At 42.6% G+C, this 16,976-nt stretch overlaps 1 protein-coding gene across 1 annotated transcript in view; it reads right to left on the minus strand.

The window, feature by feature from the left end:
* The window catches only part of LOC114668449 (metabotropic glutamate receptor 7), a 507,860-nt gene that overhangs the window by 141,353 nt on the left and 349,531 nt on the right, over positions 1-16,976 (minus strand). The window contains exons 6-7 of the mRNA XM_051921002.1: positions 7,595-7,795; positions 4,357-4,496 (exon numbers count right to left, since the gene is read on the minus strand). Of these exons, the coding sequence (XP_051776962.1) occupies positions 4,357-4,496; positions 7,595-7,795 (341 nt within the window). The remainder of the gene's footprint in view (positions 1-4,356; positions 4,497-7,594; positions 7,796-16,976) is intronic.

Here is a 16,976-nt window from a genome sequence, read left to right on the forward strand (position 1 = left end):
GGACAACAATTTGATTTTACAGCCTGGGCGAGGAAGACTGAGCTGACACCTCAGGCTATTGATTAGTTTATGGATGGACATTTGAGACAACAATTTGGTATAACAGCCTGGGAAAGGAAGACGGAACTGACACCTCTGGCTATTGATTAGTTTATGGATGGACATCAGGGACAGCAATTTTGTATAACAGCCTGGGAAAGGAAGACTGAGCCAACTGAGCCAACACCTCAGGCTATTCATTAGTTTATGGATGGATATCTGGGACAGCAATTTGGTATTACAGCCTGGGAAAGGAAGACTGAGCCAACTGAGCCAACACCTTAGGCTATTGTTTAGTTTATGGAAGGACATTTGGGACAACAATTTGGTATTACAGCCTGGGAAAGGAAGACTGAGCCGACTGAGCAGGCACCTCAGGCTATTGATTAGTTTATGGATGGACATCTGGGACAACAATTTGGTATTACAGCCTGGTAAAGGAAGATTGAGCCGACTGAGCCGACACCTCAGGCTATTTATTTATTTATGGATGGACATCTGGGACAACAATTTGGTATTACAGCCTGGGAAAGGAAAACTGAGCCGACACCTCAGACTATTGATTAGTTTATGGATGGACATCTGGGACAACAATTTGGTATTACAGCCTGGGAAAGGAAGACTGAGCCGACTGAGCCGACACCTAAGGCTATTGATTAGTTTATGGATAGACATCTGGTACAACAATTTGGTTTAAAGCCCGGGAAAGGAGGACATGAGGCAAGATCAAAGAACTTTATTATCTGGGAAAAGACAGATTAAAGAGTTTGACCAAAATTCATCCATCATATTGACAGCCAGCCAATCAGGTGTTGATAAACCACGGCATGAAACTTTATAATAAATATGCCTCATTTTGAAAGCAACATCAGAAGAAGAAGAGAAGAAACAGTGACAACAGAAGAGCGACGTCAGAGAATAAAGCAAAGACACGTGTGACCAGTTTTCATCTGAATATATTCATTTTCATGAATATTGATTGCTAAATCAAATGCTGCCCTGGGACTTTCATCCTTGACATCACTGATTCCTTTCAGTAAGCTTTTTTAAGACTATTTTATCCGGACTTTACTATCGATCTTATTATCTATTACTTATTATTGTTCTTTAATAAATAGTAACTTGTTTTCATCTTTCTATGCTTTGTCTTAATGTTTAGAGTGGTTGAAGTAATAAGGCAGATTTCTTTGAGCACCTGGCACAGCTGGAGATTTTGCCATTAGCTCTGTGCTGCAAGGTTTATTAAAGCTGAGGGTGAGAGCTCCACTCAATAGTAGGAACAGTACGAGAAGAAGGTATTCTTGGCTGATAAATATCCTATAATCAAGAGGGCTGAGTCTTTGTATGTTTTAATATTTTTTTGGAGACCAAAGGTAATATTTAGGTTTTAGATCTATTTAAAACATCGTATGTTGTTTTTGCCGATAATAAATACGTCTCTTGATGTGCTGAGAGAGTGACAAGTTGTGTTATTCTTATAGCACTTGAGTGGTTTTAAGTGCTAAAAGTTATCCAACTGTGTGTGTGTGTCATTTGTAGGGCACTGTTGTGGTTAGGGTCTGAGTGTGTGTGAATCTATGTATGTGTGTGTTATAATTTAGGGTGCCCAAGTAGACCAATCCAATAACGAACTTGAAAGAAAAGGGTAAATAGACGATAACACACATGTAGATAGTAAACAGAGACTCTAATGTCACATTCCAACTTTTATCACACTGTGACCGCCCCCCCCCCCCCCCCCCCCCCCGACTTTTCGCTGGTACTGCAACTCACACATGGGTTGAGTTAATTTCTGAGGATGTGCTCAGAGGACGCGTCAAAGGCAGCTGTGATGTGTACACTTTCTGAGCGTGTATTATAAACTGGCCCTAAGCCTTGAGAGCCCCTTTCATATCAAAGCTTTGTGAGCCGTTGCAAATGATAACGACTGCAAGATTGTTTCTGAGTCTTCACGCTTATTCCCAGTCGCGTATTGTGCCAGGCATGTTGCAGGGTTAGGCCTCAGTTAGGCACACAGCATGGCAGCCAGTTGACGTAAAGGACGGTAGAATAAGAACATGGGCACGTTGTGAAAGGAAACAGACACCACAGCTTACGCTGTTGCTGGGCATCCCCTTTGAAAAGTCTTAGCAATTTAGTAAAATAAATTCAGTTCGGGTGAACACTCAATGCCACGGTGCCTTTACCCTCCCTGCCACCCCCAGTAATAAACAGACATGAGCCAACAGAGAATGTGACCGGAGGAGGGACTGAGCCACCATTACCACCAACCACTGTTCTTCCTTTTCTGGAGACAGCTTTTTCGAAAAAGCCTGTGTTTCAGTTATAGAGGGTGACCAGATGGAAATAAAGTTGACGTGGATAAATTATTATTTATACAGTGCCAAACTGACTGGTTTTGCATTTGCGCTGAATTTTAAAGACGTTCTCACAGCTCTGGTACTGCAAGGTCAGCAGTTGCACTATCCTAGCAGGCTATTGCATGCCAAGTGTGAACAGAAATGACGTGTTTTCTTATACGTCTCTCATGTGAATGGAAACTGTGCCAGAGACAAGAGAGAGATGTGAAAGGCAATATAGATACACAACATGGCCAAAAGTGTGTGGACAACCCTCCGAATGACTGAATTCAGGTGTCTCAGTCACACCACCTGTTAACAGGTGCATAAAATCAAATGCTCAGCTGTGTAATCTCCATCAGACAAACACGGTGAATACAAGAGCTCGGTGACTGCCATACGATGCCCCCTGTGCCACAAGTCAGTAGGTGAAATTTCTGCTCTGCTAAATCTGAACCCCAGTCAACTGTAAGTGCAATTAGATAAGATATAAAAGGCACCTTATTACAGATAGACAGATAAATCATTTTAATTTTAGTGTAGTTGGCAGGATAGATAGATAGATAGATAGATAGATAGATAGATAGATAGATAGATAGATAGATAGATAGATAGATAGATAGATAGATAGATAGATTTTTATTTTAGTGTAGTCAGCAGGATAGATAGATAGATAGATAGATAGATAGATAGATAGATAGATAGATAGATAGATAGATAGATAGATAGATAGATAGATAGATAGATAGATATGAAAGGCACTATATTACAGATAGACAAATAATTTTAATTTTGGTGTAGTAGGCAGGATAGATAGAGAGAGAGAGAGAGAGAGAGAGAGAGAGAGAGAGAGAGAGAGAGAGAGAGAGAGATTGATTTTAGGGTAATCAGTGATGCCAAAATGTCAAAGTGTGGGTGCTCAGTTAGAGACTGGTGTTCATCCCATCCAGGGTTGGGAGGCCAGGGGAATATTCAACTTCTTCATGTGATCATTTAATACAAAATTGTTCAAAATGGATGGATGAAAGTTTTAGTACTTTGGGATCAGCTGGTAAACTCCAGGTGGTATTGTTACTTGATACCTGTTACTACAGGTGATGAAGAGACAAAGGAATACAATAGATAGAAATGAAAGGCACTATATAATAATAGATAGATAGATAGATAGATAGATAGATAGATAGATAGATAGATAGATAGATAGATAGATAGATAGATAGATAGATAGATGCCCTAAACAGCAATTTTTTAAAAAATTACAAGAGAATTCAAAAACAGAGAAGTCAAAGTTCAAAAGGTTTTCTAAAAGGGACGACTCAAAGAAGGCAACATCCAAACCAATAATCAAATCCCAAAACAAGATCAGAAATCCATTGTCACACACGCACATCACAGGATCACTTTCTGGGCTCGTCTGAGGTATGTAATGTCCCTCTGGGACAAGATGGGGCACTGGCGCTTTCCCTCCACAATGCCCAGAAGACGCCCAGTGAGGCTAACTGACCCTGCCCCTTCCCAGACTGCTGTAAGGAGTCCCACAAGATGGAGCTCAGCAGCCTGACAAACAGAGACAGAGACAGAAGCCTTATTATTATGAGCCTTGGAGAGGCTGCCATATTTAAGCTGTTTATGGTAACTGTGCCATCGAGCGTCGGGCTGGGGTGGTCCCATGGCTGCAGCAGCAGGAGGGCCCACCCCCCAGGCTTTACACACAAACGACAAGAAGTATAAGTACTATCAACTAGAAATACATACTAAATACATAAATGCACAACAAACTTTGAAAACATTTTTAATAAAAGAAAACTTAACCTCAGAATTAAAATCTGAATATTTAAAAACCCAAAACGGTAAGACAAGAAACCAGAAAAACCTGTCTAAAAAAATGAAAACAAATTGTAAGTAACACACAGAAGTTATAGCAGCCCCAAGATTTCATAAACGATCGATTCCACCAAATGTAATTTTTTGCACATACATTGAGCTGCAGGTCATCGGTCCACTGGCCAACCACGCGGTATCCCGGGGTGCTTGTGTTTGTGATCTGGTACTGAAAAAGGTCGTAGCGTCCAGGTGCGTCCCCATTTTTATTGAACATCACAGACGTGCCCGCACTGCCTAAGGACAGGAGAGAAAAAATGAGAAGGAAATTCAATATTTGGTCACGTCAGCCCCGAAGCATCTGCAATTACAGGCCTGTCACCGACTAACAGAGAATAACATAATCTTTACTGTCAAGTAATTGCCTGTTATAAAGGTAAGGAGGCTGAAAATAAATACAAAATATTGATGAATACACCCTTTTTGAAAAAAAACAAATCTTTTTACAAATCAATTTTTTTGATCTTTAAGGAAAGCTAGAAAAACAATGCAGGTTTGCACCTCGTGTTTTACGGTTTAGTTTGCTGGGGACCTGGGGCTTATCTCCCCTTCAATGGTGGGATGGCGTGCCGGCAACGATGAGACGGAGGGTGTGGTTTGATCTGTTGTGAGAGGCGAAAGGATCAGGAGATAATAACGTGAACTCGAATTGCAGTGTGTGCCAGGCAAGATCAAAACATATACAGTATATCGTGAAACAGGGTCGTCTTAACAGCATCATAAGCCCCCCAGGCAAATTTGGGGGGGACTGGGGTCCCTGTTTTGATAACAAAACAGAAACATAGGCATCAGAAAAAAAATATGAGCCCCTTTGCTTGTGGCCCAGTGCGTTAAGACGGCCCTGTCGAGCAACCAAAACCCTGGGGGCAAACCAGAACTCGAAAGCGAAAGGCGAAGAATAGAAGGAAACCGAAACAAACCCAACACTTGGCCTACTCAGAATAGAAACTAACTATCAATTAAGACTGCTGTTTATAGTATAATCCAACCGAAGGATAATCTCGACCTGTGTCGCAGTCGTATTAATATTGGAAACTTATGGTTACGTCACTGGCACAACGATCGTGGTCACATGACCTGTAACTCAGGTCACATATGGTTAAACAATAGACTGGAAAATGAAAATAAATTCAAATTGTTCCCAAACGGGTTCCCGACATTCAAAACTATGAAAAATGATGAGTATTATGAGAACTGGGAGGAGACCCTCACAAGTCCAAGGAGGTCATGCTTAAGCTTAATAGCACACAGGTGAAACCTCGCCTGGAGAACTGGGTGCAGGTTTGGTCTTCATATTACAAGATAGGCATAGAAACACTGCAGAAAGTCCAAAGACAAGCAATGGGGTAAGAGCTGTGTCAATGAGATGACGTGAATGAAGTGCTCAAAATTAAGAAGGGAATTAGTCCAGAGGATTGAGACAGTGACTTTAAAATGAACACATCAGGAACACAGTTGGAAACTTGATAAGGGTAAACTGTGCAAACTGTAGAACGTTAATCTTCTCACAGAGAAGCATAGACACGTGGAACAAATGACCAAGCGGTGTGGTCTACAGTCGGGGTTTATGGACCTTCAAAACTAAGGTGAACTAGCTGGACAGGATAGATGGGTTGTACTGGGCTGAATGGCCAGTTCTCCTCAAACCTTGCCTAATGTTCTAATGGTGGATGAACCAAAATGAAAGTTCTACACCACCATCAAACGGTCTGTCATGTATTTGCTGCTATTCTTTGGACTGTGTTAGTGATGGATGTATTGTCACTTTCAATGTGCTGCCATTGCATGTCACTGACAATCTTTAAGAAGGACCTGGATAAGACATGGGGACAGCTTGGCTAAGAGCTCAAAAATCAAGCTTGATGGACTGAATGACCCCCTCTCGTTTGTCAGATTTCTTATGTTCTTATGTTTACTATGATTGCAAAACTGCAGTCTTTGCTTCGGAATAACACTATGAGTTGTTCTGATTTATATGGCTGTGCTCCCATTAGATGATGCTTGTTCTTGAAGAAAAGACAGGCATTGTGGTTAATACTGTGAACTTCAAACCTGGAGACTGTGGTTAAAAATCCCACTGCTGATACCACGTGACCACGAGAAAGTCGTTTCATCTTCTTGTGCTCCAACTGGAAAAACAGAAGAAATGCAGGCCAGTCGTATCTCAAGTGGTGTAAGCCACCTCGGGGAAAGGCATCAGTCCAAAAAGAAGTTCAAAATCTGATGTCTTGAAAGAGATGAAAACGGGACTGGAAGGAGATCTTGCAAAATACAACGTGCTTTTCAAACCTTTTTATTTTTTTCTTGGACTCTGTTAGTGTTGTTAATTATCCGTCAATCCGTTTTGCTGCTATTCTTTGGACTTTTGGACTGTTAGTGATAGATGTATTGTCACTTTCACTGTGCAGCCATTGCGTGTCACTGGCAATCTTTAAGAAGGATCTGGATGAGACATGGGGACAGCTTGGCTAAGAGCCCAACAATCAGGCTTGATGGACTGAATGATCCCATTTCATTTGTCAAATTTCTTATGTTTACCATGATTACAAAACTGCAGTCCTTATTTTGGAATAATACTATTAGTTGCTCTAATTTATATTTTTGTGCTCCCATTATACTCTTTGTAGAAGAAAAAACAGGAAGTGTGGCATTGTGGTTAATACTGTGAACTTCAAACCCTGAGGCTGTGATTTAAAATCCCACTTCTGACACCACATGACCACAAGAAAGTCACTTCATCTTCCTGTATGGAAGAAACGCAGGCCAGTCGTATCTCAAGTGGTGTAAGCCACCTCGGGGAAAGGCATCAGTCCAATAAGAACTTCAAAATCTGATGTCTTGAAAGAGATTAAAACATGACTGGAAGGAGATCACACGGAATACAATATACTTTTCAAACCTTTTGGACTCCTTTTCCTGCAGTTGTGTCTACTTTTTTGTCTAAAGCTGCTTCTACAAATGTATGTTAGGAGAAACGTCTCCTCTCGTATGTTCTCCAGTGTACGGTGTGAGTGGAACCCCCAAGAGAAGGGTCCGCCCTGCATGTCACACCTACTGGGTCCCCCCTTCTTACTTTACAAGTCAGCTGGAATGGGGACCCAGTACAAAGTACACAGAAAAACACACAAGATGAGACCACTCGCTCCATTTGTTTGAAGGTGCTGCTTTTTCATGTGCATTGACTGATTTTGCTGATAGTAGGTGCCCTGTTATTAACGGATTGTGTATTGGGACTTGCTCACTTTTGGATTGTCTCGTTTTACTCTTTTGAGTATTTTTGTTACTTTTTTTTTTTACAAAATGTGAAAGACTATGAGGAAAGCGATTCCACTTACCATTAAAACTCACATTGCGGATATACTTGAGTAGTTTTTTCCCTCCGGCGAGCTCCATGTCAGGACAGACCCCCGAGTATTCCGGACAGAGATCCCTGTGCATGTTGTGCAAGGCGTGTGCCATTGCATAAACAGCGTCGATCACAAACTGCACCTTCCCCTCTTGCTCGTAGTGAGAGTCTTTTCCAATTCGCTCTTGTCCTAAAAAGAGAGATGTGGGGGGCAGATAGGAGGGAAAATAAAAGAAAAGCATAAATGACTTTAATTCCAGTTCAACATTGATCTTGCATCATCTGCTTTAAGATCCTGGGAGTTGGGATCTACTACTAGGGATCGGCCATCTTTGTTGGGCAGAATGGCCAGATTTCGTCAGATGTTTTTGCAGAGTCGTGGCTTGGTGGTGTGCTACAGTGGGAAAGTTTGGTGGAGGAGGAGTATTGCTCAGGGCCTGTTGTTCAGGGTTTGGGTCAAGGCCCCTTGCTTTCCATTTAAGGGGACTGTCAATGCTACAGCATGCAAACATTATTTTCGACAATTGTGTGTTTCTAACTTTGTGATAACACTTTTGGGGAAAGTCCTCTTTTGGTTCCAGCATGACTAAGCCCCTGTGCTGAAAGCCAGGTCCATAAAGGCATAAAGGAACTGGAGTGGTTTGTGTAGTATCGGGCGTGCTAATTGATAATATTCTTGACATAGTAAACTCGTCCGTCATTAGATACAGGGGTCTTCCCACACTGTCTTAAAACTGCTGTAGTTAAACCCCTACTCAAGAAAAATAATCTTGACCCCTCTGCTTTTGAAAATTTTAGACCTATTTCTAACCTGCCTTTCTTAAGTAAAATCCTAGAGAAGACGGTCATTATGCAGTTAAATGAGCACCTCAATTAACCTGCTATTCTTGATGAGTTTCAGTCGGGTTTCAGAACAAATCACAATACAGAAACTGCACTTGTTAAAGGAGTCAATGACTTGCTGGTAAATGCAGACAGAGGCCATTTATTTGTTCTCATCCTCTTAGATCTGAGTGCCGCATTTGATACCATTGAGCACAACATTCTTAGAAATTGCCTTAGTCAGTGGGTGGGCCTCTCTGGCAGGGTCTTAAATTGGTTTGAATCCTACCTGGCAGGGAGAAAATTCTTTGTTAGTTGTGGTAATTATACTTCAAAGACACATGATATTCTATATGGTGTTCCACAAGGCTCTATCCTGGGTCCGCTGCTCTTTTCGATTTACATGCTTCCGTTAGGTCAGATTATCACAGGGCACAACGTGAGCTACCACAGCTATGCTGATGACATGCAACTGTATTTATCAATAGCACCTGATGACCCCGACTCTCTTGATTCACTAACACAATGTCTTACTTGTGTTTCTGAGTGGATGAGTAGTAATTTTCTCAAGCTAAATAAAGAGAAAACAGAAATTTTACTGATTGGCAATAATGGATATAATGAGGTTATTAGAAATAGACTTGATGCATTAGGATTAAAAGTCAAGACGAAGGTAAAGAGTTTAGGGGTAACTGTTGACTGTAATCTGAATTTTAAATCTCATATTAATCAGATCACTAGAACAGCATTTTTTCACTTAAGAAACATAGCAAAAGTTAGACCTCTTATATCATTGAAAGATGCTGAGAAATTAGTTCACACTTTTGTTTTCAGTCGACTAGATCACTGTAACACACTTCTCTCAGGACTACCCAAAAAAGACATCAATCGATTGCAACTAGTGCAGAATGGAGCTGCTAGAATCTTAACTCAGAAACAAAAATCCAAGCAAATTTCTCCAGTTTTGATGTCACTACACTGGTTACCTGTGTCATTCAGGATTGACTTTAAAATACTGCTTATGGTTTACAAAGCCTTAAATAATCTCACTCCATCTTATATATCAGAATGTCTGACACCTTACACTCCAAATCGTAACCTTATATCTTCAAATGAGGGTCTACTTAGAATTCTAAGAGCTAAACTTAAAAGAAGTGGTGAGGCGGCCTTCCGCTGTTATGCACCTCAAATCTGGAATAGCTGACCGATAGAAATTCGCCAGGCTAATACAGTGGAGCACTGCTGAAAACACATTACTTTAACATGGCTTTCTCATAACTTCATTTCAGTTTAATCCTGATGCTCTGTACATCCAATCTATATGTATAATTCACTCTAATTAAGTCCATCGCAAGCAAGACTCATGCAAGACAGAGCCCCGCCCACCAACTCACAGAGCCCCACCCACCAACAATTCACTAAGCAGCTGACTATGGCACGCACGACAGAGCCCCGCCCGCCAACTCTAACACTCCTCCCACGTCCATTACCTTCACATTGTTTTCCTGTTATTTCTGATCCCGTTCAACAACTATATGGCGACATCAACTTCTCAACTGTGACTCCGGAACAACAAGCGTCACCAATGAAGACTCGCTTCACCTTAATGAACAAGTACTGAAACTTATCCCTACCAATGAAGTAACTTGCACCAACGTTGCCTCCATCGTCACAGACGATCCCGCAGATCAAGTTTAATTCCCCAAAGAATTTCTTAACAGTCTTGCTCCCACTGGCATGACTCCGCATAAACTCAAAATTAAAATTGGTTCAGTCGTCATACTTCTCAGAAACCTCATGCCAGCAAGAAGTCTCTGTAATGGCACTAGACTGACTGTTACCAGCATTCACCGCAATGTACTGGGGTGTAAAACTATCGCAGCTCCTACCTCACAAACTGTCCTTATTCCCCGCATATCCCTGACCCCATCAGATTCAAATTTGCCTTTTACTTTTACACGCAGATCATTTCCTGTTAGATTGGCCTTTGCAATGACAATTAATAAGGCACAGGGACAAACTTTCAAAACGATACGCCTGTATCTGCCAAAACCAGTGTTCAGTCACGGACAATTGTATGTTGCTCTCTCCAGAGTTCCATCTTTTCATTCACTCACAGTCATGTCCTCAAACCCACCCCATTTGGACAACTGTGTCGTTCAGGAAATGTTCACCCATCAATACATAATTACGCCGAGGGTTGGCTAGTATCGTAAGAGCCATTTTCCTTGTTCTATAAGATTCATGAATATTTCTTAAATGACAATGCATAAATCATGGGAGGTTCCTATAACCCCCGTAAACAGAATCGTATTGGTATATTCTTACCATTTCTAACAGCTTAGAGTAAACATTATTCTTCAGTTAGTCAGTGACAGCCTTGCCTTGTATAACGTGTAGAGGCATACGGTTTTTAACCATGACCGCACGTGACCTTGCCTGTGCACTTGCCTATGTGCCAACCGGCTTACGAGCCTTTTGAGTTTGTGAAGTAAATATGTAAGAAAACAGCACTTAATTTATGTGTTCTGCCGTACGTAAAGCGTACAGAAGAAGAAGCTAAGAACCTTTAAGTAGAGAAAAAGAAATTAAGAACCTTTAAGTAGAGAAGAAGAAACGTGACCGCACGTAACAATGTTTGATGTCCTACGGGCTCTTTGAATGTGAGAAATAACAAGTAAAGAAAACTTGTTTACTTAAGTACCGCACCGAACGCTACGGCATATAGAAGAAGAAATTAAGAACCTTTAAGCATAGAAATAACTAAAGTCTTTCAAGAAAAGCTAAGTTTAAAGAAGACACATTTTTCCCTTTTTTTTTGCCTTTTATTCTACGTGTGTAACTATTTTTTCTTTTATTCTTGTGTGGATTATTTGCCTTTAACTTTCACTAAATACCTTTAAAACGAACTCTTGGACTCTGAGAATTCTTTTGACACGCGTCTTACCCGTGCCTGATGACACCTTATACTTCAGCAGCTACAAGTATATTATAATAACTATTCATGGTGGCTCTAAAATCCGTACTAACCCCTACTCTCTCTTCTGTTTCTTTTTCCCGGTTTTCTTTGTGGTGGCGACCTGCACCACCACCACCTGATCAAAGCACCGTGATGTCCATACATTGATGGATTAAAAGCCAGAAGTCTACATAACCGTCATCATCAAGTCCTTCCATGAGAACCCTAAAATACAAAGAGGGACTGTTCATTTATGTTAGGTTGAATGCCCAGAGGGGGCTGGTCAGGTGGTCTCATGGCCTATGAACCCCTGCAGATTTTATTTTTTCTCTCCAGTCGTCTGGAGTTTTTAAAATGTTTTCTGTCCTCCCTGGCCATCGGACACCTTACTCTTATTCTATGTTAATTAGTGTTGTCTTATTTTGTCTTTTATTTCCCTTTTCTTCATCATGTAAAGCACTTTGAGCTACATTATTTGTATGAAAATGTGCTATAGAAATAAATGTTGTTGTTGTTGTGTGGACCCCTGACCTCAACTCTTATTGAACACCTTTGAGATGACCTGGAAGGGCGATTGTGAGGGATGTCTTCTCATCCAAAGTCCGTACTTGACCTCACAAATGGCACCGTTTCAGAGACCACTGGGCATTTGTGTGGAGTGGGCACTTGGCCACTCTCTTGTAATCTTCCTCTTCCTAATCGGCCAAGTCATGCTGGATTGGTGCCCCTAAACTGCCCATTATCAGTGAGAGTGCCGGCCCATCCGAGGTCATTCTGTGCCCGTCATCCAGTCAAGATGGGCACCGGTTTGTTAGCCAGTACAGTAGGCATTTTGTCAGACTTGCAGGCAGCATTTGGATTTTGGAGAGTTTTGTTAAGGTGAATTGAACCAAGTGTTTCCACTTCTGAAATCTGTAAACAGAGAATTTGCTTTATTCAATGCTACAGTAGATAAATTGGCATATTTTATTTTTTATTTTGCCCATCTAATCCACCTACGCCAATCAATTTTTATGCAGGCAGATTTTATTCATGTATGCTTACAATTTACAGTTGTGTATGAAACACAAAACCAATAGGCTTTATTTCTATGGACTCCATTTCACACGGGAGGGCTGGGGGCTTAGCCTAGAAGAGAGTGTGGCTTCTGTTCTGAGAGAATGAATGTAAACAGAATGAATAATTCTGTAATAGGACTTGACGGATAATCCTTACATCACCTATACATGGCAAAGCTCTCAAATGGAAAAACAAGAATTGAACAATAACAAAGTCTTCTTTTTTTCTATTTATAGTGGCACAGAAGCTAATTCTGCACCTTACAGCTCCAGCGTGGGTGCTCTCCTTGTGCCGTTTGCATGCTTTTCCTGTGGTCAGGTGTCACTGCTCCAAGTACTCCACTTGTCCTTCCATGGGGGGGTTATTTTGACATGTAGTTCCATGCTAACCAGTGTGTATGTGTGCTTATGTCTGCCTCTGAATGAATACAATACAATACAGATTATTTTTGTATAGCCCAAAATCACATAAGAAGTGCTGCAATGGGCTTTAACAGGCCCTGCCTTTTGACAGCCCCCCAGCCTTGACTCTCTAAGAAGACAATGGAAAAACTCCTAAAAAAAACCTTGTAGGGAAAAATGGGAGAAACCTTGGGAAAGGCAGTTCAAAGAGAGACCCCTTTCCAGGTAGGTTGGGCGTGCAGTGGGTGTCAAAAAGAAGGGGGTCAATACAATACAATACACAGAACAAATCCTCAATACAGTATAAAAATAAAAGTTTTAAAAGTACGGAGCAGAATTTAACAGTAGATGATATCACATAAGAAGGTTTGGATATATTTAGAGTCCTGGAGACATCATCCATCAAGCTGCCTCCCCCATTTGGCCATTCAATGGCTGAAACAGCGCTGGGCCAGCCAATCCGATGAAAGGACCCCCTCCTTCCCACAATTCCTGCGATCCTCCATCAGGGATGACTTTACCTTAGGCAGGCAAAACAACTTGACAGGTGGGCAGTGAGCACCAAGTGCCACATTTGAGTACCAAGAAGAGAAACAGAATTGGTGAGGGTTAGTAACAAATTCTAACTCTCATGTTCTTTATGTTTTAGTGCTAATGACTAACAACAGAGATGCAGTTTGTACAGTTAATCAGCAGCTCTAGTCAGGGTGTGCTAAACTGAAGTTGTGAGTCTTCAGCTGGGATTTAAAAGCTGAGACCGAAGGGGCATCTCTTATAGTAGCAGGCAGACCATTCCACAGTTTAGGGACCCTGTAACTAAAAGCTCGACCTCCCATTGTTATTTTATTAATTCTTGGAATCATAAGCAGACCAGCATCTTGAGATCTTAATGTGCGCTCTGGTTTGTAAGTTATGATAAGTTCCAACAAGTAAGCCGGACCTTGGCCATTTAATGCTTTATATGTTAAAAGGAGGATTTTGAAATCTGCCCTAAACTTAACTGGGAGCCAGTGAATGAATGGCTTCACGTCTGGGGTTAGATCCTCTCTTGGGCCTAATCCTGTGTGGCGGACGGCCAGAGCCCTTGCACTTTTAAGCTTAGGATTTTATATACGTTGTGGCAGGCGGCTGGGTGTCATACCCAGCTGGGATGCCTGGAAGGACAGGGAGAGGGACTATACTTCCCCTGGACCACGAGAGGGCAGTCGCCCTGGTTAGTATGGGGGCCACAGGAACCGAGCTTGGAAGTTCAACCCTATTGGAGCCCTGGAAACCAACACTTCCGCCACACCAGGAAGTGCTGGCAGAAGGAAATCCTGGGTCACCCAGAGTGCTTCCGGGTGCTCGTGTGGCACTTCCGCCATGCCACCGGAAGGACGTCAGCGAGCACCTGGCGCACATCCGGTTGACTATAAAAAGGGTCGCCTTCCTATAGTCGGGGAGCCGGAGTCGGGCAGAAGAAGGCGACGCTTGGGAGGAGGAAAGACGGCCCTAGAGGGACCAGTGAAAGGCCCAGAGGAAGAGGGTGTTTGGTGCAGGGGCACTGTGTGCTGTGCAGGATTTTTAAATAAACGCGTGTGGTTTTAACTTCCGGTGTCCGACTGATTGTGTTCAGGCTAGCTCTCACAATGGCATCCCAGATGGGACTCTCTGCCTGTTTCAAGGCAGGGACCCATCATAAAAAATAATTTTGTGAGTAGTCCGGTACCACATCATAAAGTATATATATATATATATATATATATATATAGTCACACACATGTTCATGGGAGGCAGCTAAAGGGCTTGAGTAAGAGCAGTTTCCGAGTCATACCAGGGATGTGGCAGAGTGCACTGACTCTTTTTCTCCCTTTCCTGCAGACCATTCACGGGAGATCCCACCTGGCCCTCTTGCTGGCTCCGGCCCCTGTGATGTCACGTCCATGCTCGAACCAATGGCTGAAGACCTTCATGTGCCCGACCCCTATGATCTCACTTCCTGTCTTCTCCTATAAAAGCCTGCACCTTTTCCTTATTCCCTCAGTTCTGTTTTGGACTCGGTTATGTGCACAGCAGTGTCGTATTTATTTACTCAACTTTGCAGCCAAGAAACCAATTATACGGGTGGCTGCCCCAAACCTTTTCATGACTCTGAGTCGAGATTCTGACCAACCGCAGTTTGAAAACAAAACTGAACATTCTCTAAAAAGAACACTTGAAATTCCCGAACGCAGCACAGCTCCAACTAGATACGCACAAGACACAATGCGTGCAGGCTGACGACTGCCGAGTCACGGCACACCCAAGCCCACCCAACGCCTCAGTACCGCGTCTTGAACGCAGTTGCCTTTACCCTCTCGTACACGTCCTGAGCGTCGCCGGCTTTGGCACCCGCCACCTACCCCAGCTGCTCCCTTGTCACTCTGAGGTGCCTTAATCCTGCCACCTTGACTTATTGATTACGATGTGTACAGTAGTTTCTTCTCATCAGCAGCCCCTCTTTCATTTTGCTGTCTGTGTGCTAAGAGAAATGGAGAAAATCTCTGTGACTCTCCTAAAAAATGGACGCCCTTCGTTTTTCTTTATTCGAATAGCCACACTTCAGACATTTTAAGACCAACATGATGATTGTACCGAGAAAACTCAATCTGCCCTAATCACTGATTGGCAATACAATATGGGCTAACATGGTGCAAGGGGGTTTCTATGACAACCAAGAAGGGCAGTAAGCTTACCGAGCGGCGGGCCACGATTATCCAATTTATAACTGAGGGGGGCGAGATTCAAAGCATCCATCCCTATACCCTCTGATGGAGAGTGCGGACATGCTGCGTGTTGATTGGCACATCCAAGTACATGTGACCTGTATTATCAGTACCCCACAGTACAATGCTGTGCCAACCCTGGATGGGGTGCCAGTCCATTGCAGGGCACACGTCCACTGATGAGCTAAAACATGATGACCGCCTTCCTAATAAGCTGTCGCTCCTCCATGTGCTGCCTGACTAAGGGAAAATGAAAAGGGAACTGTGTCAGTAGCCTTTGTGATAGACGGGCAGGAACCCTGCCCCGCCGGGACGCCTGGAGGAAGGAGGAACCGGGAGAGCGGCACTTCTTTTCCCTGGGCACCCGGACGGTCCTTGATCCCTGGGGGACAGTGCTTCTGGGACACCAGGAAGTGCTGACGGACCAGGGATGGTTTATACCCGGAGTGCTTTAGGGTGGAAAGGCAGCCCACCATGACTCCAGTTGTCTCTTCTGCTTACCCAGTTCAGAGTTCATGTGAAGCTGGTGATTTACCCACCAGCATGAGGCATGAGCTAACAGACCCCCAGATCACTCAATACAATAGGACGGCATTTCCTAAACTTGTCCTTCTCCTTCTTAGTGTCTTCAAGTCCCACTGATCATCATAATAGGGGGGAGAATTGGAGAACTGCCATCAACTGACATAGTGGTGGGGTCCCCCTTCGCAAATCCCTGTGCATCATCAAAGCAGAGCAATTATTGATAATCTTTGAGGCAGCCCTAGGTGACCCACCGCTGGAAACCCATGGCTTAAGAAACCAGCAAGAAGGTAGCTGTGGCCACCAAGGAATTTCAGTGTAAAATTTACGCTTCGATCTGTCTGAACAAAATATGTAAAAATAAATAAGTGAAGGCATGAGAAACATCAAGGCCATATAGCAACAAAGTAGACATTAATTGTCAAACACGGTACATGGCGGTCTGTTTTGCTGGATTGATTTGTTACTGCAACATGAAACTGGCACAAGAAAAGCACAAACACAGACAGAGGGCATGGGTACCACAACGATAAGCCCCCTATAATAAGGATAGATAGATAGATAGATAGATAGATAGATAGATAGATAGATAGATAGATAGATAGATAGATAGATAGATAGATAGATAGATAGATAGACAGACAGACAGACAGACAGACAGACAGACAGATAGATAACAACCTAGGATGAATTGTGGTGTGACTCTATAACAGCACTTGGCGTAGTCAGCAGGATTTGCACTACGGGCAGGTGGTGTTGCAGATAGATAGATAGATAGATAGATAGATAGATAGATAGATAGATAGATAGATAGATAGATAGATAGATAGATAGATAGATAGATAGATAGATAGATAGATAGAT

Source organism: Erpetoichthys calabaricus, chromosome 18 (assembly GCF_900747795.2).
Source record: "Erpetoichthys calabaricus chromosome 18, fErpCal1.3, whole genome shotgun sequence".
Taxonomy (NCBI): Eukaryota; Metazoa; Chordata; class Cladistia; order Polypteriformes; family Polypteridae; genus Erpetoichthys; species Erpetoichthys calabaricus.